Source organism: Patagioenas fasciata, chromosome 2 (assembly GCF_037038585.1).
Source record: "Patagioenas fasciata isolate bPatFas1 chromosome 2, bPatFas1.hap1, whole genome shotgun sequence".
Classification (NCBI taxonomy): domain Eukaryota; kingdom Metazoa; phylum Chordata; class Aves; order Columbiformes; family Columbidae; genus Patagioenas; species Patagioenas fasciata.
In genome coordinates this window covers 63,748,846-63,771,437 of record NC_092521.1, presented here as the reverse complement: position 1 = coordinate 63,771,437, position 22,592 = coordinate 63,748,846, and the positions used below count along the sequence as shown (strand labels likewise).

The 22,592-nt window shown below is 38.2% G+C and overlaps 1 protein-coding gene across 1 annotated transcript; it reads right to left on the bottom strand.

The window, feature by feature from the left end:
• Positions 1-411: 411 nt before the first annotated feature.
• GALR1 (galanin receptor 1) lies at positions 412-21,849 on the bottom strand. Its single transcript, XM_065832675.2, has 3 exons — positions 19,907-21,849; positions 12,812-12,877; positions 412-9,286 (listed from the first exon to the last, which is right to left on the bottom strand). The coding sequence occupies exons 1-3, from the start codon at positions 20,606-20,608 to the stop codon at positions 8,969-8,971; spliced, it is 1,086 nt and encodes a 361-aa protein (XP_065688747.1). The 5' UTR covers positions 20,609-21,849; the 3' UTR covers positions 412-8,968.
• Positions 21,850-22,592: the final 743 nt, after the last annotated feature.

Genomic DNA, 22,592 nt, shown 5'->3' with positions numbered 1-22,592 from the left:
AAAGTTCTGATGGTTAATTTAACAATAACTTTGATTCTGTGAAGTACATTAGAAGTTATAATACAACTGGAACGATAATATAATATAATTTGGTCAACAGGAAAGTTTTCATTGTTTCTTCTGATGAAAACAAGGGATGCACTTGACTTAGTCATCTACATAAATATGCAGCAATAATAGATCAGTTTGACCCTTATTTGCACTTTGCTAATTTACCCACTTCCTTCTTAAAATGATGTGTAATTCAGTTCTTCGCTTTAGAAATATAGTCTTAGAAATATTCTCCCTTTCTTTCTCTCTCATGTGCACTAATTGTTGGAAGGATAAAAGTAATTCAAAAGCATTGTACTTTTCAGTAACAGTGGGTTGTTTTTTATTTTACAGATTAGAAAAGCAGGACATGAACCGGCATTCAGTGCTAGGAGCTTTAATTTGACTAATACACACTTATTTAAAAATCTGAATCACCAAGTATATAGCACATTCCATTTGCATATTTTTTAGCCAGGCAGAATTAAATACAATAAATAACATTCACACGTAAAGAGAAAAGGATTACAAGTTTTAAGTCAAATTTTATGAACAAATTAATGTGCAGAGCATAGTTCCTGCTATAACATTTTCATTTTTATCAGCCATGAAGCAGTCATGTTATTACCATGATCTTTTACACAAATGGAAGTGATTTCACTTAAAATCACATAAAAACTGGTATTTCACAATGAAAAGTTGGAAAGGTCTCTGAACAGTATATTTAAGAGTGGGTAAATACTGTAAGATTCAGATTAAAAGTAGAAAAGACCGTTTACTTCCATTTGTATTCAACAAAATAATTGATAATACTGTTGTATTACAAAAAAAGGAACAAACTCTTGCCATTATATATTAATGTAAACTATTGAATACATAATTTAAATACAATATTCTATCTCATTTGGCATCATAGGAAGCTTCTTGCAAAATTAGCAAAACACCAAAAATATTTTGATGAGGTTTCTGTCATTACAAAACAACCTAATCATCCTTGTATGGTGTCATCCATACTAAATGGCCTTGAGCCCTACATCTGGACAATATTTTATGTCCATATTCATAGTATAATTCTGCATTACTTTTAGCCTCAGAATTTCTCCAGCATGGCATCATACCATAAGTATCTTTCCCAACAAGTTTCACACATGAACATGAGCTGTAATAATGCAGGTGAAAATTAAATCCATATTTGAACCTACTTGCTGTGCCTTATTTTCCCCTAACAATCATTTCAAGAGTTACTGGTTTATTTCCCTGCTTGTTTAATAGTGATTTATATGTAAACAATGCCTTGCAGTCATGTGTCCACAGAACTGGAGGTAAAATAAACCTTTTTTTTTCTTAAGATTACCACAAGAGTTAAAAAATATAAAAAGTCTTCATCCATATGAATGCAAGAACAGCTGAAAATGCATTTCAGGACAACTCTGTAGAGCAAGAAGGGACAACATAATAGAAATATGAAAATTAGAAATATTATTTTGCCAGGTTTATGGTAGACATGGAGAGATAAATACATGTAAAAAGTAATGACCCAAGTCCAGAAGATTCTGCTCTTTCTTTATACTGACAAATTGCCTACAAACTACTAAGTATTGCCTAAGCAGAGGTTGAAAGTTGGAGCCCTAAATATATTCTATTCACAAACACCAATGGTCTCCAACATCTACTCTCCTCCTACCCTTCCTTCTCCTCCTCTGATGTTAATACTTAAGTGCTGCTTTTCATCTGCTGCATCAAGCCATATTATCAGGATACCCTTGAATCTATAGCAGCACACTTTGTCTTTACAGAGAACTGTGGGATTAATTTATTTGAATAGCTAAAGCAAGATGAATTTTGCCTGAGTTAAAATGAAAACATTATTGTTGTGAGACCCTCTAGCTTGTAAAGATTTCCAGTACAGTTTCACAATAGGTTGGTAAAAATCTCTACATTGACTTATGGAGTGAAACGCAATTAGCACCAGGTGTTTCAAATGTGCTGGCAACCCTCAGCTCATAGTTTTCAGGAAAACGATAAACTGCTGTGCAGAAGTAATGCAGAGTGATTATGTTTAGAGTAATTATGGCAAAAGCTAATTAAGTACAATTAAAAAAGCCTACAGAATCATTTTACTTCTTCCTCTAACAATATGCCAGAGATTTCGACTGAATTCTTTAATCATTGTAACATCTTTGCAGGATGTAGCCCACTTGTGGAGTTATCCTAGGTACATTTTCAGATGACCACTTATAGAATGAATAATAGCTCTGGTTTGTGATTTTTTTTCTTCATATCTACAAAAAAGAGTAAGAAAGCTAATAGACTAAAGCCAGAAGGGGCCATTGTGATGATCAGGTCTAAATACTCTGCAACAAAAGCTGCAATTTTTTTTTTTTTATAGAAGTGCTATCACCTGGTCCATATTTTGGGATTTAAATACATAAAATCTTTTGAGAAATACTCAAATGTGATATGAAGCAAGACAAATATATAGCACTGTTCATTAAGCATTCTAGGGTTATTTATACCCATGGTTTAATGAAAAGACTTTCACTTCATTTACAAATTTAACCATTGTAGCTTAATTTCACTGTGCAGGATCTTGTGAACTCATCCACTCATTTAAGAGAGGCTCAGCATCAGGTATTTCTCTGCCTGAGTACAAAGCTATGTGATGTAATTAGGCCACTTCTCAACCATACCCCTCTCCACTGAATTGCAAACGGTTTTCAGCTTGGGTTTAGGTTTTGTTTGTTTAGTTTGGGCTTGGTTTTTTTTTCTGTGGTGTTTGTTTGTTTGGGGTTGGTTTGTTTGTTTTTGTTGGTTTGTTGTTGTTGTGGTTGGTTGGTTACATTTTGTTGGGTTTGTTTGTTTTGTTTTTAAAGAACAACTAGGAAATGTCTTTGCAAAAGCTTCTCTATTGGCAGCAGTGCTTCCAGTGCCACAGCCCCAGGTACAGCCACATTCTGAATTAACAATTCTAGGGGTTGTGCAAGTCCTTTCAGTTACACAGAGTTGGAGGTCATGTTTAGTTAACTGACATTTTCAGTATCATCATTTTCCAGTACAATAGTAAATTCTTCAAGTTTCCCTCATGTTCTTCATTCCTAAATGCATGACTTTTCATTTTATTATATTAAAACTACAAATTTACTTTTGCTAAATTGCAAATTCAATGTAGAGGAACACCCTCATGCCATCACCTCATCTATAAATGTCACATCTACAAGCCATCAGCAAGAATTTCATATTTTCTTTCAAAATCTTAATATTAAACTTCAGTTGATAATTCTGTGCAGGTATTGCTAGCAACATCTATATGGCTAAGATGATGTATTACTACAGGAGAGATTTTATTTTTCTCAGTAAATTTGAAATATGTTTAGCTGTTTATGAGGGAATGGAATAGCCATGTAATGGAAATGGTACGAAGTTTTCCAAGGGGAGAATGCTGCACTTAGGGAAGTGTTTCTATAAACTAAGACCTCAGTCTGCAATCGGTAAATGTATTTGGCCAAGGTGCACCAATGTATCTACAAATGTCAAGTACATATGTATGTAGACATGATTCTTTAAGAACTGCACACAAAAATTGGAAGAAGAAAATGCACATCACTTAAAATCCATTATGTAGCATTTACTTTTTTTTATAAAAGTATGTTTCATTAGGCTTAGAACTGACTGTATTCCAGTTTCCTGCTCATATAGCTGTTTTTACTGTGTGGAAATAGCCATTGCTCAAGGTTTATGCAAATCTACACACCAATATACACCAATTTGACTGCCTCCTTCCAAGAGTGGAGACACATAACAGGCTTTAATGTAATAAAATAGGTTTGTATTTCGTATCATTAGAGAGCTTTTTTTCCTTTAACATTCAAATATATGGATCTGGCTCTGTTTGTCTGTCTCTTAAGCAATGCATAAATTCCAGAGATTTAAATTGCACTTGAGTAAGAAATATCAATGAATTCCGTTAAATCCAATTGACATTTACCAGTCTGAGTAGAAGAAGGACCTTTTCTCCTGCACTTAAGTACTTGAAAATGAGAATGTTTTTTGTATCGGTTAAATTTTCAAACACGAATTTTTAACCCATAATGACATCTAGCCATGAAACTCTAGTGCGTTTTGTTCACATTATTTTTCTGGAAGTTTTCCTGAGGGCACTTCTTGTTTTTAAGTATCATGTAAACATTTTGTAAGAAAAGCAGTTTGTATTTCATATTTTAGAGACAAGGAGATATGCTACAAACCTATTGAAAAAATAACTTGAAAATTCATGCAAAGTATAGTATATCTTAAAACAACTGCATGTTACTTTACATTAATTATACATTGAAACAAACGCACAATTTTAATTTTCTTCAACACTTGTATGTGTATTGAATACATAACACTAACACAAGTTCTGTAAACTACAAGCTGTTCTTTTCTCTGCTATTATTCTTTCCCAAGATACCACAAATGTCATTAGGTTCAATGTGACACATCATATTGTGAAGTAACCATGAAGATAACACTGTCTACAATAATGCATTGACAACATTATTTTTTAAAAAGATCACTCACTTTCCCTACAATGTGGAATTTAAAGTAAATTTTACTTCATTGCAACATTAAATGTACAAAGCTTAATGTTAATCTCTTGGAGATGCTGACATTTTTTTAAATGAAGATATAATAGATCATGGAAATAACAAAGGTAAGATTTTAAGAAACAGATGCATGCATACAAAGGGGAAGTGAATATAAAGCTCAAGGGACAATTGTCCATAAACTGTCTTATCATGCCAAAAATTAAATGGTTTTGAAAGTATGTACTTTTTCAGTGTTTAAATATAGAAAAATACTTCAGAAGAATTTGGAAATAATCAAACACCCAATTAATGTCATCATAAAAATATTGAAAGAATATTAAGAATGCAGATGGGAACACTCCACTACAAAATTAAAGCTTGTTCCTTATACAGTCATAATCATTTTTTACATATAATTTCAGCCAGTTTGGTGATATCTTTGTAATCTCCTATAGTATATGATTTTGTTACCTAACCTAGACATACAAAAAGTATTAGGAAATTCTACATTTTTGGTACAAGATAGAAATTTTACACAATTCCGAATGTTTGTATTAATACATGTCATAAATGTTTAGTACATACTTCTGACTGAAAACTGTAGTATAATGACTTACTGAAAAGTGACCATTAAGCATTAGCTTCACTTTCAACTAAAATGATTATGTTCTTCAAACTTAGGTGAATGGGTGATACAATTACGTTGAACGGTATGTTGGTTAAATGCCTTTTTTTTTTTTAATTTTGGCTATGGATCCAAAATCTGATTTATGTATAGCAGTGCACAGTGTATATCTGTGTCCACGCATATCTCAGAAATGTATTTTAGGCTTTATTAGTTGAAGAGCACTGCTGTAATCTTTTGTATCATACTTCAAACACCCACCCACAAGCAGGCAAGGTTAACATTGCATGAAGAACTTTGATGGAATAATTTCTTGACCTCTTTAGTCTTTACAGCTTCAACGTTCAGTTGACCTAGTGTTTCACCAAGATTTCTCTATCTTTTTAAGGCAAAAGTGGTAAAAAACCCCAGAAAACCTAATGTATAAAATGCAAAATTAGCTATAAACCTGCTGCAATGTCTTAGTATAACCTCAGATGGACAGAACTGAGATCCTTTCCAGGGCCTGCAAGAAAGGAGACCATCTCACCTTGGCATGACGTACTGTAGAGATGCTACCTCTCCACTCTGCAGACAACTATGACATGGAAAGACTTCTACATTTCTCCACTAAGACACAGTTCTATAAGATGGACTGAACAACACCTACTACTTTGATCTGGTGGGATTATACCACCTCTTTCATCAGTGTTGAAAGTGCATTGTACATTTTAAACTTCAGGAAACACTTGTGAGGTTGCACAAAGAGTTAGCATTTTGACAGTATACATAAACAAAAATTTTAGGGGATTTATAAAAAAATATGGGAGTAGCAGTTCCTTCTGGGGTTCTCTAATTCTCCCTATCTGGTTAAAAAGGTGTAAAATAGTATATCAGGCAGGTAAGTGAGGTTAACTTTTTGCTTTGCCCTCCAGCAGCAACGGTGATGTCTGCCAACAAGTTCAGAACTCAAAAGCAGGTATCCAGTTGAAAGGGATCATTAGTGACCATTCCCTAATTTTCTGGCCAAATCAGCCACTTTTGTGACACAACTTCCTGCCCAACTGTCCAGCTGCTCAGGGGTCAGACACAATTCACATAATACATTAACTTCGGTTTTACCTTCACAACCTCCGTGACAGAGCTGCGTATGTCAAAGCCGTGCTAGAGACACTGATCAACAAAAGCCTGTTTTAGGCAGGAAACTGAGCCTTGGCATGTCAGCTGCTTCTGAAGGTTTCTCTGAAAGGTGAAGTGAAAGTTTTATTGATACTCACCAGGAATCAGGTGGGGCCTTACTAACTGGTTGTTACTGCAGTCCCCCCGCTCACCCTTTTATACGTAATATTTCAGATACAGCTCCATTACTATCAAACATCTGGGCTTAAAATTTTGTACAATTAAGGAAAAAAAGTGCCTTTTCCAAATGAGATGATAAACTCAGCATGTTAACTTTATATAATTACATATTTACATTGTAATTTTTTATTCAAAGTAATAAAATCACAAGCGATTTTTAAAAGGAAAAAATATATACATTTCAAAGCTGTAGAATCTCCTAATACATAAATTCAGCTGAAGTCTGATAGTGCTTTAATAATCTGAGTGATTGGTGGGTGATGAGGATCTGAAAACTCAAAGGAACTTCAACATTGTTCTAGGCTGGGTTTCATTCATTTTGTGTTCCTAGCAATATCATCAAGCTGGCTCTTCATACGAAAGAATGGACACAAACACCACACACGCAATAGCATGTCTTCAACATTATTTTACGTGCTCCAAGCAGACAATACTGACACATAAACATAGATATTTTCATGTGAACTAATGCTCCATAAGTGATGTGGTTCCACCACTCTGAACTTTTTCTTTAAAACAAGTTTGTGGAGAAAAAGGAATCTGACAGAGTATCTGGCCAACACTATTTCACATCTTCAAAAATTCACACAAGGGTGCAGGACTCTAAGCAAGCATGCACACAACACCAAACCCAGGGGAGGGGTGGATATGCTGGAGAGCAGGGATGCATTTCAGACAGCCCTTATAAGGCACAAGAATGGAAGTAATGGCTATCAAGTGAATGAAGTTCAACAAACCCAAAAGCAAAGTTCAGAAACGTGGACTTGGACTATGCACAATTCTGCAGAAAACGACTTGAGAGTGCTTGTAAAGCAGAAATTAAATATGACTCAGTAGTGTACCCTTGCAGCAACAAATTACTGCAATACTGGGCTGTATTAGCAAGAACCAGCCAATGGGCCATGGGAAGCAATGAGTCTGCTCAGTGCTCGTGAGGCTACATCTGGAACACACTGTTTGGTTTTGAACACCCCAGTACATGAGGGGGATGGGTAAGCTGGAGGAAGGCCAGTGGAACGTCGCTAGTATGGCCACAGAGCTGGAGCACAACAGCTGAGGAGAGACAGAGCACTACACATTGCTTCAGAAGAGAAGGCTGGGGGTAAATTTAATTGCCACCTTAAATTATGTATTAGTTCGTTAGGGAGAATACTCAAGTGCACAGTGATGAGCCATGAGTGAGGGTGATTAGGTACTGGGAAAGGTTGCCCCAAAAAATTGCTGAATTGCCATCCATGGAATTTTTCAAAATTTGCCTAGACAAGACAGCATTCCAACTCTGAGGGTAGCCCTGCTGTCAGAGGATGTCCAGAGGTTCCTTCAAGTTAATTTACTCCATGAATCTGTGGGTTATTAATAAATCAGGTAAAAGCATGTCTTACGCCAGCTAACAATAATGTTCTCAAACCACTACTTTTTGGCAGTTTACCACTTAAAGACATATGAAGTACTTTTTATAAAATTGCTGGAATTACTCATTTTATTTAGGAATTTTCAGAAGTGGACCATTTACCTAATGTAATTTAAAATATAAATGAATCCTTCTGAATTTTTCCAGTTTAGAGAGACATTTTGAAACGTATGTGTACATTTCACTATTAAAACTCTCTCTCCATTTCAGAGTCTATAAAGCTAACAAGGCATACACACAGCACATGCAACACATGAAGAAAAGCTTATCACAGACAGACACAAATCCTCATTTTGGTACAACTACATGCAGGCCACAAATAAAACCTTACATAGCATACACAAAGTTCTGTGTACACAGTAAGGCGGGCATATGAAGTGAGAGAAGTCCATCATTACTCAGTATGTTATGTTAAAAAGACAGCTAAACGGATAAAATTAGCATTTCCTCTCTAAAGCAATTGCCTCAAGTTATACATAGGCTATTTCAATTTTGAATCAGAGCCCATCTTTGCTTTAAAAAGAAAAAAGGCATTGTCAAAACAATTTGAGGAGAACAAAAGTTTTCCTCTTTGAAATCATAGTACTACAACATTCATTATCTCTAAGACAGAAAATTTAGCCATCTCTTCACTTTGATGGAGTAACAAGTCAGAAAGTTACCTGTCCATATCAACTTCTCCTTCTTATATATTTGAATGTTTACAGACCGTATGCTTAGTGAGTAAGAATACAGACATATCATCTCCAACATTTTTTTCCTCAAGTATCTTTTAAAGGTCCAAGAGCTTGATTTGACAAACCTATCTAAGATGCAGAGGAGTAGGCCAGTTGTGTTTCATACCAGTTTCACAAACTTTTGCTACAAACCCAACTTCAGTATATGAAATACTGATTAGCTTCATCAAGATAAACCCAGGATAAAGCTCATTGTGCTTTGTTTTCTAGGTGTTTAGCTCACACAAATTAAGAGCCAGCACACAGGACTTTTCAAAGTTCACACATGTGTACAGTTAGTAGATGATGGCGTATCTATCCGACTTCTATTTTCCTTAGCATCATTCAGAGATGACTCCTTATCCATCTGGCATTTGAAGACTTGTTTGTAGGCCTTCCTAAAATTTTCGGAAAGAAATGCATATATAATGGGATTCACAGAAGAATTGCTGTAGGCCAGGCAGTGTGCAGTTACTCTGAAGAGAAACGAGGCTTGAGTCAGTGGGAAAACTCCAAATTCGGCCCAGAGATGAATCACATGATGCGGCAGCCAAGAGATGCCAAAAACCACCACCACCACCAACACAGTCTGTGCTGTCTGAGACAAGGGAAGGAAAACACAGATGTCTGATGAGCACTTGAAGAATCAAATCAGCTTCAAACCCACTTCAGAAATGTGGGGTTTTTTTTGTGTTTTTTTTTTTTTCCTTGGTTGTTGTTTTTTTGTTTTGTTTTGTTTTGTTTTTTAATAATAAAAGAGAATGCACTTCAGAATATTTATTACCGATTTTACTCCATTGCCTATATGGGTTTTATTTTGAATATTGAACTACGGCAAGGAGAACCTTAGCCTTGAAAATGTCACAGTAAAAGGCAAACGTGCAACCTTGCTCAAAGGTACAGAATGATGCTCCTGATTCCCCGCACAAAAGCCTAGCCTTTTCTGAGGTGGACATAAGCTTGATGTAAAATAATGGTAATATCGGTCTTTGGGAAATGTCATCCAGATCTAATCATCTATATTTCAATAGAATACACAAGGATTTCTGATCAAAATTGCAAGAGAAATCTATTAAACATGAAAGCAGCTCGTGGAAAAGCTTAGAGCAGTCAGACAAACACTTTGCCTAAGTGTCTACGAAAGGAACAGGGGCTTTTTTGAAAGTCTCTCCTTTAAACGGAAAATTTCCACAGGGGGAGTCACAGAACAACATTCCAGGATACAACTAGGGGAAAAAAGAGAAAAGTTAAGGAGCTTGAAATTTATGGTGATTGCACATTGTCAAAACCATTCTGGAAATTAAAGCTCATCAGTGAACACCGAATTCAGAAAAATGGAACACAAAAATACCCTTAGTGCTGCCTCCTGATTCCACTGTTGCTATTTATGAGAGGAAGGGCCATTGAGTTCATTAGATTGATCCACACAGCTACAGTATCAGTACAGAACTTTTGGTTGCCACAGGCATTCTACTAGGACACAGTGGAGTTTGACTGTCAATATTTTCTTTAGCTTTCACTTACTTCAGAAGCAGCAATTAGTGCTTCGCAGTTGCTCAACTAATTAATATGTACTCCTCTAACATGTATCTCTTTCAACTGAACCAGACTCCCAATAAAAGCCCAATATTAATTCCAAAGTATATTACGTCATGGACCACTATAATTACTATATTAACACTTTACAACATGATTTTTCAGTATCTTAGGCTATTCTTCACAGGGAAAACTAACAAAGTGATAAATACTGCAGCACAGAGAACATATAGACTTTTTGCTAGTTTATTATTGCTAGCTTGGTCTATACTTCTTGGATTGATTAATGCTCGGTAATAATTCAGACTGACCTACCTAATCACGACATGACTTAACTTATAGAAACTTACAGAAAAAAAGAGTTTAATTTCTGTGTCAACAGATCAAAATAACTTATGACAGATAGTGTTGTTGGTTGGTAAAATCTTTCAACAGAAACCAAAGGACATTATATCTGTAGTAAATATAATTTGTTTAGTTTCAAGGATCCACCTGTTTTCACAAGCTGTTCCTTTACTTAGCCTATGGAGTTTAAATCAGTTGCCACTAACAAACAGCCATGTAAATATTTTCTCTTTCAGGTGTCATCAGGAGAATATGTGCTAAAAAAAAAGAACAAATTATGAGCAGTTAATTCTCTGATCCCTTCCAATGTGTTAATATTCCAACTGAAAACAGATTATCTGGACACCACATGCACAATCACTTCAAAAGAGGCATATTACTTAAATTCTAAAAAAAAAAAAATTACACCAGGAAAATCATGGACTTCCAAAAGACTCTATAGATGCACCTGAAAGTAGAGGTTGACCATGTGTCTCTTCTAACTATTTTACTTAAGGTATTTCATATATGCAGAATAAACAATTTTTCATTGGGAAACATCACAACATCTATTTTATCCCATTATTCCTCCTAACCCTAAATTCAGACCTTACCCTTCCAAAATCATCAATATGCCTTGCTACCAAGGTAACACTAAAGAGCAGTTCTTTTTAGTCTAAGAAGAGCTTGCTTTGAGTTTCTCATCAGCAAATAAAACCCACCTGAAATACGTGATGTTAATATTGATGCTTTATGACCAAAAATTTCAAAAAATAGCATTTAGGCACAGTCATATTTTTCATTAATTTTTTCCCACACATATAGCAAATTAATTTTAAGATTCTACTTCTGAAATTTTCATAAAATTTGAATAAAGCTAGAAACATATAATTAAGCTTGAAATGTACTCTTAATAAAAAGGCTGAAGGAAAAGAAAAAAGATACAGTAATCAGAGAGAAACAGCACACTAGTGAAAACAGAGTTGCTTTGAAAAACATGAGTTAGACATTAGAATCAGAAACTCATTTTTTAAGCCAAAAAAAGGTTTGAGGTGCTGCTTTTTTTTTTTCACCCTTTGGTTACTGACTGAAGCTTGATACATTCAAGGAGTCTTGGGCATATCTACAATGCTTTTCCCTGAATCTATGAAAGCTAGTTCCAAGCCAGATCTGATTTTTACATGAAATTTTTTAGAGTTAGCATTTAGATGAAATGCACAAATATTTCCAGTTTGAGAATAATTTAGATGAGAGTAGAGATGGCAATGTACAGAACACCTTTGAGAGCTACACCTTCAGCCTTGACAACATTAAGTGTAAAAGTATACATGTTAAGTGTTTTAAGGAATCAGGGTCATAATGCTTTTAATTCTATGAATTAAAATCTTTTGACTAGGATGGTTTTCAAACAAAAAAGGGAATGCATAAATAACAGATTACTTGTTCCCTGTTGAGCCCATGTATATCTCATTTACATTGCAGTCTGCATAGCCAAATGGTAATAGTGATCAGATTGAATGAAGAGCTATAGCCTAAGGGGTTTTTCTGACTCCACATTCATAAACTGAGTAGCCAAGTGATTACTATGGTCAAATCTGCTCAGAAATCAGAACCATACTATATTAATGGACAAATTCAATATATAAATACATCTTTCAAACATTGTTCTAAATCAAAAAACTAATATTCTGCTCTGAAGACCTTTCACAATTCTACTTCTAGCCAGTATATAAGTTAAGTCTTCAATATAAGACAAAAAAAATGGTTTTGTGGAAAATCAATACAAGAATTGCAGAATCATTAAAGTCTCTTATTAGACTCAGGAAGTACAATGTACCTTATTTGGAAGTTTCATCATATAACCAAGGAATTCTTTATTTTAAAAAATGAGCTGGTTAAAAGAAAAAACAAAAACAAACAAACAAACACAGATGTACAAGTTAGGAGAAAATGCTGGTGATACAAATACCCTACATCTATTATTGGTAAGCCTCTCCGTGTCTAAATTTCAGATGCTCAGAAGTTCAAAATATGGGGATCTCAGGGGATGGCTTGACCCACTGCAAATGGAAAACCCTGATCAGAAAATATTCCAATCCTGCTAAGTTCAGAGAGACACTGAATATGTCATTAAATACTTCATCTCAACTGCATCTCTCCATTACACCTTTGGCAACAACTAGTATAATACCAAATTAGCTTAGCCATAAAACTAAAACATAAACAAATAAACAAATAGATATTGGTAATGAAAGCGATCTACCTTTTTCTTGGATGCTTCTGACTTCTTTGACATGATTCTCAACTTTTTATGCAGATGATTAAGAACCTGAAAAGATGAATTTGCATCTTGTATTTCACCGTTTTCTGAAATTCAAACCCATATATGTCAGAGTATGCTCTCCGGTACTACATGAGTCACTTACAAACATTCCTGATTCAATTTACACATTTCAAATGTGCACAGTATAAAATCCAAAGGAATTACATGTCTGCATCTGTGTGAATCAACAGATACAAAGCAGATCATAACTGAATTCTTGTATGAAAGCTCACATGTATTACATAACAAATACATATTACAAGTGAACAAGGCAACAAATGAAAATCTATCATGCACCTAGAATTAGAAATCATTCTTCTTCCATATAAATGTCAATCATTGTTAATTTGGAATGACTTTTACTACAAGTAACATTAAAAGTGTATGTTTTGAGGAGGAGTTTTTCTGAATCACCTGCAGAGTTTGCTTTCTTCAGATGGTAATTTTTTTAATATAATCAGGATGTTGGTGCTATTTGATCTTTGAAAGAAGCCTATACTTTCAAGAATAATTTATACTAAAACGTATCTCACATGAGGTGTGACTTTTATCAACAATTTGATGATATCTGTCATGTACCTTTCACAAGTAATTTTTTAAAATATGTTTCAAAAAGGTTTATCATCCAAGAGCAGGGTCCAAATTTTAACATGATGATTTACACGTAAGATTTTGGACAGTGGATGTGTAGAGATGCATGCCCTACTTTATCTGCAGTCATTAACTGAATCTAATACATTCATATGGCATGATTTGTAGGCATGGGAGAGAGGGAATATGCTCTTCAGGTGAACGTGTTTAACAAGTTGTAAACCATACAGAATTTTTAAAAGAAGATGATTAAACTCGAGGGCTTAATTAAAATATGGTGAGAGGAATTTTTTTAGAGAGAGTATCAGAGTGTAGAACTTGGTTAGATGATGATGGTGATGTTAGATTGCACTTTACATAGCACAAAGATGAACAGAACAATTTAATAGGTAAAATCATCCAGAATTAATAGATAAGATCATACAGCATTTAAAGTGTTTTTTTAAGGAATATAACACTAAATTTTAGGGCTTATGAGGAGACTTCTTGAGGTGGAGAAAAGGATGTAAATTCAAATTCTCTTATATCATGTTGGGACATTTTCCCTATTTTCTTTGGGACACACAGCTAACCACTACCAGGACAGACACCAGACAAGATGACCTATAGACTTGGTCCCACTCTGCAATTTGAGTCTGAGAAACATGCATAATGAATTACAGTAAATAAAATGGTATTTGTGGATAACCATAGTCCATCAGTGGATTCCACTTTTTGAGTAACTACTCCTAGCTACCAGTGAACCACAAACAACAATAACAATAAAAACTACTTGTAACCACTTAACATTGGAAGTGCAGTTCATTTGTGCTTATCTCTGCACTAACACGTTTGTGTGTGAAAGACACCCCTGCATGCTCTCCCTATTCTGAAGTAGTAACCAGGACATTACTAAGGCTAACCTGAGCTCAGGAAAGGCAGGAGGAAACTAAACAAGTTTTCTCTGAGAAGGTCTGGTTTTGGCTTCAGCACTTCTGCCTTTCCCAAGATGAAGCGGATCAGAGGGAAAGGACAGAAGAGCCCCTCAGGTACAACAGAAGACTGAGGAGATGATACTCTGGCTTATACACTCTTTATTCACCTGCTGGCACTATGTGCAAGGCAGCTGAATTGCTTAGTCCATGGGTGAAAAATGTAAAAACAAAAAAGAGCATGGGAGAAATACAGTGAAGTTCACTTCCCATCACTGCTCTTTCACCTATCGCACCCCCTTCACATAACTTACAATGATGGGCTGCTTCTGCTGGACCTTTGCAAATCCTATTACCTGCCACCCAGATGCTGTCCTGTATGGTGATTTTCCCTCACAGGCCAAAATTGAAGTCAGATGAACTCTTCCCAGAAATCAGAACTGCAAAATCTTCTTTTAGAGTTCTTTCTTTTGTTCTGAAACTTTTAGCACAAATTTTTGTATTGCATCTCCCTCCAGTCCAATGAAAGATGCAGTAGACAAAGTTATTAAATTGGATATTGGGGACAAGGGGGAGCGAGACGTTGAAGATTTAGATTATAACCTTCCAAGGAATCTTTCTCAACTTCTCTTCTTTCAGATTATGTATGTATTTCACAAAATAAATGTCTGTGGTGAAAACATGCTGGCTTTATGTGGCAGTGTACCAGATGGTATGCAAACCAGCAGCAAGAGAAATAGGCAGAATTTTAGTTACCTGTCAAAAGCAGTGGAACAGCTCTCAGAGACCTATACAGAACACCGTGGAGGGATATTAAAAGCCATGTTTATGCACAAACACTACAAGGCAAATCAGAGACACCTCTCCTCACGGTCCTGTTCAAATTTTCTCTTCTCTGGGCCAATGAATAATCAATTGTTCCTCTAACTGCCACTGTCACTTCACCTGAATGAATAATTTTGTCTCAAGTTATTTCTCTAAGGAAAGTATTTCAAAATATCCACTAATCAATTTACATGTGCATTTTTAACTCACGGAGCAAAATACTCACCTTGCTAAGAAATAGGTGGCCACAACCTGGTGTATTTTTAAAAAATTCAGCTCTGTGGAAAAATTAACTCTTTACATGGAAAATTTCTAATTTCAGTTTTCATGTACCTGTTGATCAGAGAGCTTATTTGGCTCTCGGGGAAGGAATAGCTTTCCTTTCCACTGATGATGAGGGTCTGGTGCTGTGCGAAGAAAAGCTGTTGTGAAAGTGGGTGTAGGGAGATTTGTAGGATCATAGAAGTATAAGAAGGTCCAGGCTGCTCTGGACTGTACTACCACAACTACCACTGATGGCATTTGAGAGGTGCTGGATTTTGTCAACAGACAATCCATTTTTTTGTTTTCCAGTTGTTTCAGGAACTACATTCAGGATGTTTTGAGAGCCCAGCCTAAGGGACTATGACCAAATAAAGCTGTTAAAGGGACTTTTCCAGTAAGGGAGAGAGGAAAAAATAGCTTAAACTATCTGTGCCTATTTACATAAGTCTACTAAACACTGCAAAATTCTGAAGTCTACACTGTTGCAAAATTTATGTCCTGCCTGGCTACATATAATCATTCCACTGACTACACCTTCATTATCAGCCATTGACAATCACGCAGCAGGAAAGCCAGCCCAAGCTCATTATCTAATAAGAATGAACTATTTGTTTAGTAGAGCCATGATGTGACCATGACATTCTGAACCATATAGTATCAACCTGATTCAAATTTGAGTGCCATTGCCTGCAATTCGTTTTTAAAGTAATGCTGCTACTTCTATCATCACAACAGATCTTTCACCCTTTTTCATTTAATAGCGTGTCACTAATGTGTTATACTCTTTATTTTTCTTTTTCAGTGTAGTTTAATAAAGCCTTCCCTCGCTGTTCAGCAAAATTCAAGATGCATTAAATATCTTAAGCCAAGAACCATATAAGTTTGTATTTTATGTTGAGGGTCCTACTTTCTATGGCTTACTTTTAACCAAGTCTAGAAACCATACATGACGTCCATCAATTCAGAATTACCAGAATGGTAGATAAGAATGGAAACATTCTTAAGACAAGAAATTTATTTATTTATTTATTTATTTATTTGAATCTTTTAACATTATACATCTATAAAAGAAAAAATTTGCGAATGATTTTAGGTGTCCAACCAAGAGGTACAGCTGAAATAGGCCTGACTTTCAAGGACTGAATCCTCATGATTGAGTGCTCAAAAGCAGGGACACACAAAATTAGTTGACACATTGCACTACCCCGGCAGACATCAATTGTCAGAAACTCACTGGGAATCATTTATCACTTTGCCCTTTAAGAGCACATTAGTGAACAAACATCATAGCAGTGCTAAAAAACACATGCAAAACCTCAGTATTAAAAAATATGGCAAATAATATGATAAACAATTAAATAATAATTAAAAAAAAAAATAGAGGCTGCCTACAAGTATGCAGCACTGTAACTCAACTAATAACCACACAATCACTACTCCTCCTGCTGGACTAGTAACCTCCTTTCTAGAATAGTTCTGTGAGGCAGCAAAAGTTAGTTTCCTCCGGATTTGTGATTCTTTGACTGTTTGTTCCCAAAAAGCTAGATCTCCTCCATGAGTAGATGCAACGTAAGACTTCTTCCCCCTATGGTTCGTCTGGTGTTTAACAGCTGAGTGCAAACTGACTCTCTTCAAATGAAGGAGGATGACAGAGACTTTCCACCTTCATTGACTCCTGTTTTCACAAAACTAGGCAAATATCATTCCTACAGATATTTTCATTCCTCAAATTTTGTTGAAACTGAACCAAAGTTATTTGTGGCAGAGAGGAAAACAGGCAGCTGTACACGAAGGACACAGAGCACGATCTCTATCTGCCTTAAGAGCACAACATGACATTTCCAGCTCTGATTCTGTGGGAGGACACTGTTCCCAAATACCTACTACTATTTCAACACTTCTGTGGGTTGTAACACAATTGCTGTCCACTGGGGAAAATACAAATCTCTGCTAAAATAATTTAAGAGAGATTGAGAGAATGAATGTGGCTCCCTATTAGATTACCTAAAAAATAAGACTTTCAAAACTGAAAGTTCATTTGCAATTTACTTATAAAAGAAACAGAACTGCCTTAAAGGAGTCTGGAAAAGGCAATATATTCAAATAGAGAAATGAGTCTCCTTCATCTTAATCTAGTGTAGCAGAAGATTGGGTTATTTAGCTGATCCACAGTTCATGAAAACCAGTGAAGTCCATAAGAAACTAATGAATTTATTGCTGCTACACAGCAGCAATTCTCTAACCCTGCCTGCATGCAGAAGGCAAAATACTTGTTGTACGTCATAGTACTTGATTGACATCAATAAAAGCTTGCAGTGAACACTTTGCCTGAGACCTCTCAAAACAGCAATGGCTTTGACAAGTCTAAAACTTAAGTTCAGATTTTCAAATACTATCATCCTTAATTTCTCCCTCAGTGTGTCCCACATGCCAAAATATTGCAGCTGGAGATTTGGCAGTGGCTCCCAATGAGGGCAGGAATGAATCTTTATACTGCAGAGTACAAATATGTCCCATAGTCTTGCACAAGACACAGCATCTTTCAGCTTCGTTGACACTGATGGGAATACCAGATATCTCCAAGGTACCTCCTAATACTCATCCCTTCAGCTTGGGTCTTCCAGTCTGACACCAGGGCAAGCAGGGTCACACATGCAGGTTCAAAACACATCACCAAGCAAGGGTGGGATCCTAGTGTGGCAATAATTACAGCACAACATTTTAGTTGTAACTTTGAATGGCCTTGATTTTATGAACTTTTTAGGAGCATGTATTTTATATAGACTTGCTTTGTCAATTTTTTTTTTTTTTTAAATTTTGGAGGGAGGGGGTTGTTTTGTTGGGTTTTTAAACTACACACATACTAATATTGAGTAATCTTCTGTAGTGGTGCTTTGTAACAATAAGGTATGTTATACTTACTATGCTTATATATATATATATCTTTTCCCTGTACTCTGCAGACCTCGTAATTTTGAAAAACCTATTTTCAATCTTCAGGCATATATTAAATTTTGAAGGCTGGCACTTTATGCTGAAGCTGAAAATGCTTCGGCTTTGAAAAATATAAGAATTCTTAATAGCTGAAAAGCTCCCTCTGCACACATTCCATAACATTCTCCCTGAAATATGTAATATTTTCTTAGAGCTCTGATGATCTATGGCTATAGGCAAGTTTCACCCCTCTCACAGCTCAGTCATATTTACCACTATAGATGAAATACCAGTGTATTGACCCAGGGAAAACAGAATTCAGTTTATGTATGAAAACATGTATTTCTTTTCCGTTTGCCAGGTTGGACTTGATTCATCACAAACAGTAATTTAAAAATGTTGTCCTTTGAGTTCTGCAAAACCCGGTTTTAGCAGAGTTGGATGCCAATCTAGCCTTGAGTTGCACATCAGTTAAACTGATATAATACATACAAAACTGAATAGAACATAAAATTACTTGTTCAAATTAAATACTTCAATTACATCTGTTGAACTTGCCAACTAATGAATTGACCTCTCAACACTTAAGCAGTCTTTATTTGCAAGAGAAGACCTATTTTCTTAAATGTAAACTACTGCCTATGGAGAAATCCCTCTACTGAAGGTTGTGGGCACAGAAAGAGGAGGACCTCTGCCTAATCCCGCAGGCAGCAGCTAGTGCTCCAAATCCTGTCCAGCAGTAAGCAGTGGACCCTATGCTGAAAGCTGCAATTAAGATTCACAGAAAAACTGCGACAGTTTATCTGAGCAGAAAAGTCCTCAAATACACTTATTCATGCACCCTTACTTATTGCTTTTTCCTGCCTGGGTCCTCATGCGCTGCTCCCCGGCACCACCTGCCCTTGCTGAAATCAGGGGTAAATCTCCCATCCACTTCAACTGAGGCAAGACGGGGCTCACAGGGACCAGACAGTGTGATGCATCTTTTGCTCTTAAGATGTTAACTGGATCAGACCAGACTGGTGGATTTATGCCATTTTTAAGTGCACTTCTTTTTAAAGAACTGCAATGCCTCGTCTTGAAGGCTGAACAACCTGTTGCTTTCTTGCACTTTAGTTGAGCTAAGCTCCTCATACAGCACTGCAAGAAAACAGGTAAGTTGTGTTGACAGAGAAAACAGCAGAGTATTGGGGTTTCTTAGCACTTTGCAATGAGGAAATCTGGCAGAGGGATCCCAGTGACTGGCAGAACAACCCCCACTCCCCACCCTATGCAAATCCCTGTCCTGACATGTCTGTGCCACACATACGTGTCCCCCTCAGTCATTCCTCAGCTATAAAATCTGCTCTCTTCCTTTGCACCACAAACTCAACATTGTCCCATTGCCTTTAGATAGTGCCATGTCTTCCCACATGCCCAGAGTTGGCCCCACACCTCATGGACACCCACCACCATCATACCCTCCCCCATCCCTTTTACATACCCTTCACCACTACCTGCATTGCCCCACCTTGGCATAACAGAAGGAGATGAGCAGCAGTGGGAGCAGATATCCAAAGACAAATGTGCAAACCACGTAGACCTTCTTGTGGCGCGGGTTGGGCCAGTGCTCCCAACAAAAGGTCTGGTTGCTGGCCTCACGGTGAAAGAGATGCTGGTGGTGAGCCACGGGTGAGGCCATGGCAAAGGACAGTGCCCAGATGAGCCCCACACCCAGCAGTGCGTTCCGGGAGATACGCAAGGCTGAGGAGCGCCGGGAGTGCACAATGGCCACATAGCGGTCCACAGACATGGCTGAGAGTGTGAAGATGCTGACCAGCATGGAGACAGTGAAAAAGTAGTGGATGAACTTGCAGATGAAGGCACCCAACACCCAGGTGGGGAGCGCATAGACCGTGGACTGGAAGGGGATGCAGAAAAGCAGGTAGGCCAGGTCAGCGATGCTCAGGTTGAGGATGAAGATGTTGGTGGTGCTGCGGCTCTTGCCTGGTGTGCTCCTTGCCAACACCGTGATCACCAGCGAGTTGCCCAACACTCCCAGGGTGAAGATCAAGCCAAAAACGATCAAGGTGATGAAGTTCTCGATGCCGATGCCAAAGAGGGGCTTCCCCTCTGTCTCCGGTAGCTCGGAGATGTTGAACTCCCCGCGGGGAGGCTCTGCCCCTGCTCGGGACCGGTTGAGCGGCGCAGCCGCTGGCTCCTCCGGCTCCATCCTGCCCCTTACGCGCCGGCCAAAGTTTCTGCGGACGGAAAGCGGAGCCTCCGCCTCCCGGTACCGCGGAGAGCCAGGGGCGTCCCTCCCCAGCCAGGGCCGGGCGGCAGCGGGGAGGGAAGAAGGGAAGGAAGGGAGGAGGGTGCCGCCGCGGAGGGTGCCCCGCGTCTCGCAGGGGCGCAGCCTGCGCCACCGGGCACGGAGACGGCACGGCAGCCCCGGTCACCCCCTGGGAGGCAGCGCCCTCCGCCCACCTACCCGCGGGGCTCGGTGTCTCCGCCGCCTCCTCCGCCGGGGGAGGCGCCCCGACCACGGCCGTGCAACCCCTCTCTGCAACCGGGTCCACCTCGCGGAGTGGTGGAGCCTCCGCACCTGGGCGCGCTGGTGGCCGCCCGCCCGCTGCTGCGGGAGACTGAGCCCCCCAGCGATGTCTCCTTGGGAAAGACGGATGGGAGATTTTTTTACCCCCCTTTTTATACCTCTGGTTTAGCTGTAGCCGCCTCCACAGGGCAGCCCGGCGGCGCCCCGGGGCGACAGACCGAGTGCGGAGCGGAGTCTGCAGGACCAACCCCCACCTCAGAAAACTTCTGCTTTTTGTCTTCGCTCGAAAGGAGGCTCGGAAGTCGCGTCTTCCAGCACGGTTGGAGCAGCGCTAGGCAGGTCCAGCTCGTCTTAAATAAACTCTCCTGGAAAGACAGAAGTAATTAAGCGCCTGCGTAAACCCACCTCAACAGGTAGCCGGCAGCAATAGTTCGGGCTAAACACCGCCTATGTTCACTGTTTTCATCTCGTTCGCAGAATTTTATTTATCATTCCGTATATACGCAGTAGCTCACAGGCCAAAAGGTGACAGACGCTGTTAATTTTTTTTTTTTTAAAAAAAAAAAAGAAGTCTGGCCGCTTTTCGGGCTGAAATCACGGAGCGCATGTTTGGAAACGCCACCGCTGCACGACTCCATCCCTGCCGAGGGCTGGCGGGCTCGGAGCCGGGCAGCCGCAAGCTGTTCTTAAAGGTGCCGGATTAAGAGATTTTGAAAAGTCATCTTTTCAGAACTGGGCGAAATAGAAAACTTCCTCCAGAATATGGATGGAAGTTCGTGTAAATATTCACACGGGCACATACACCTTGTGAATGAAAGATATTTGCCTGAGGGTTCTTAAACATTTGCTTTTAAATTGCCAGTCAGCGTGCTACAGCTGATTATACGGTATTTTGTCTCTTTTTCTCTAGGGACCTTGACTGCTCCTTGTTAAAAATCCCTTCGCGATGCAGAGCACACACTGTGCACCCGGCAGGAGGCACAGCCGCCCAATAGCGACCGATTTTCTCAAGGGCTCAGTGATACTTCGCGGCAGTTTTCCTGGAGGAGCAGCAGGGACAAACACAACTGCTCAAAGGTGCTGTTGAAGACAATGAGTTTTTTTGTTTACTTTTTGCAGTCCGCAATTTGATGTGATTTTTTTTCTACCTTTTCTTTTGCTACTTCTATTGAGGCATCTCAGCAGCTGCACATCAGCTGACTACAGAGCTCTTGACTTCTGCAGATGTAGATTTTAATCAAACCGACCTGTTATCTGGTCCATTATGCCCAAAGGAACACATTAACGGGAGAGCACAACTCAGTTTCTATAGATCTGAGGAACTTTTATTTGGATTGAACTGTTTTCTATGTTGGTTGTAACTCAGTTTAGAAGTTACAAACATGCCAAGCAAAAAATAAACTAATAAAGGTTCCTAAAAGACTGGTGTTGCATTTTTTTGTCCTGTGTGCATCTGTTATCATTATATCGTCATCGTCAATTATCATGCAAACCTGCTAGTCTCTGCTTCTGTAAGGGATTTGAGAACGGACATTGTTAAACATTCCTAGAATATATCAGGTCAATGCTGACGTTGCATTGCTTGCAAATCACCATCTGAAATGTTGCATTAATCCTTACCTCTCATGTTTCTGTTTTCTTAAGAAATATTATCTTTTGAACA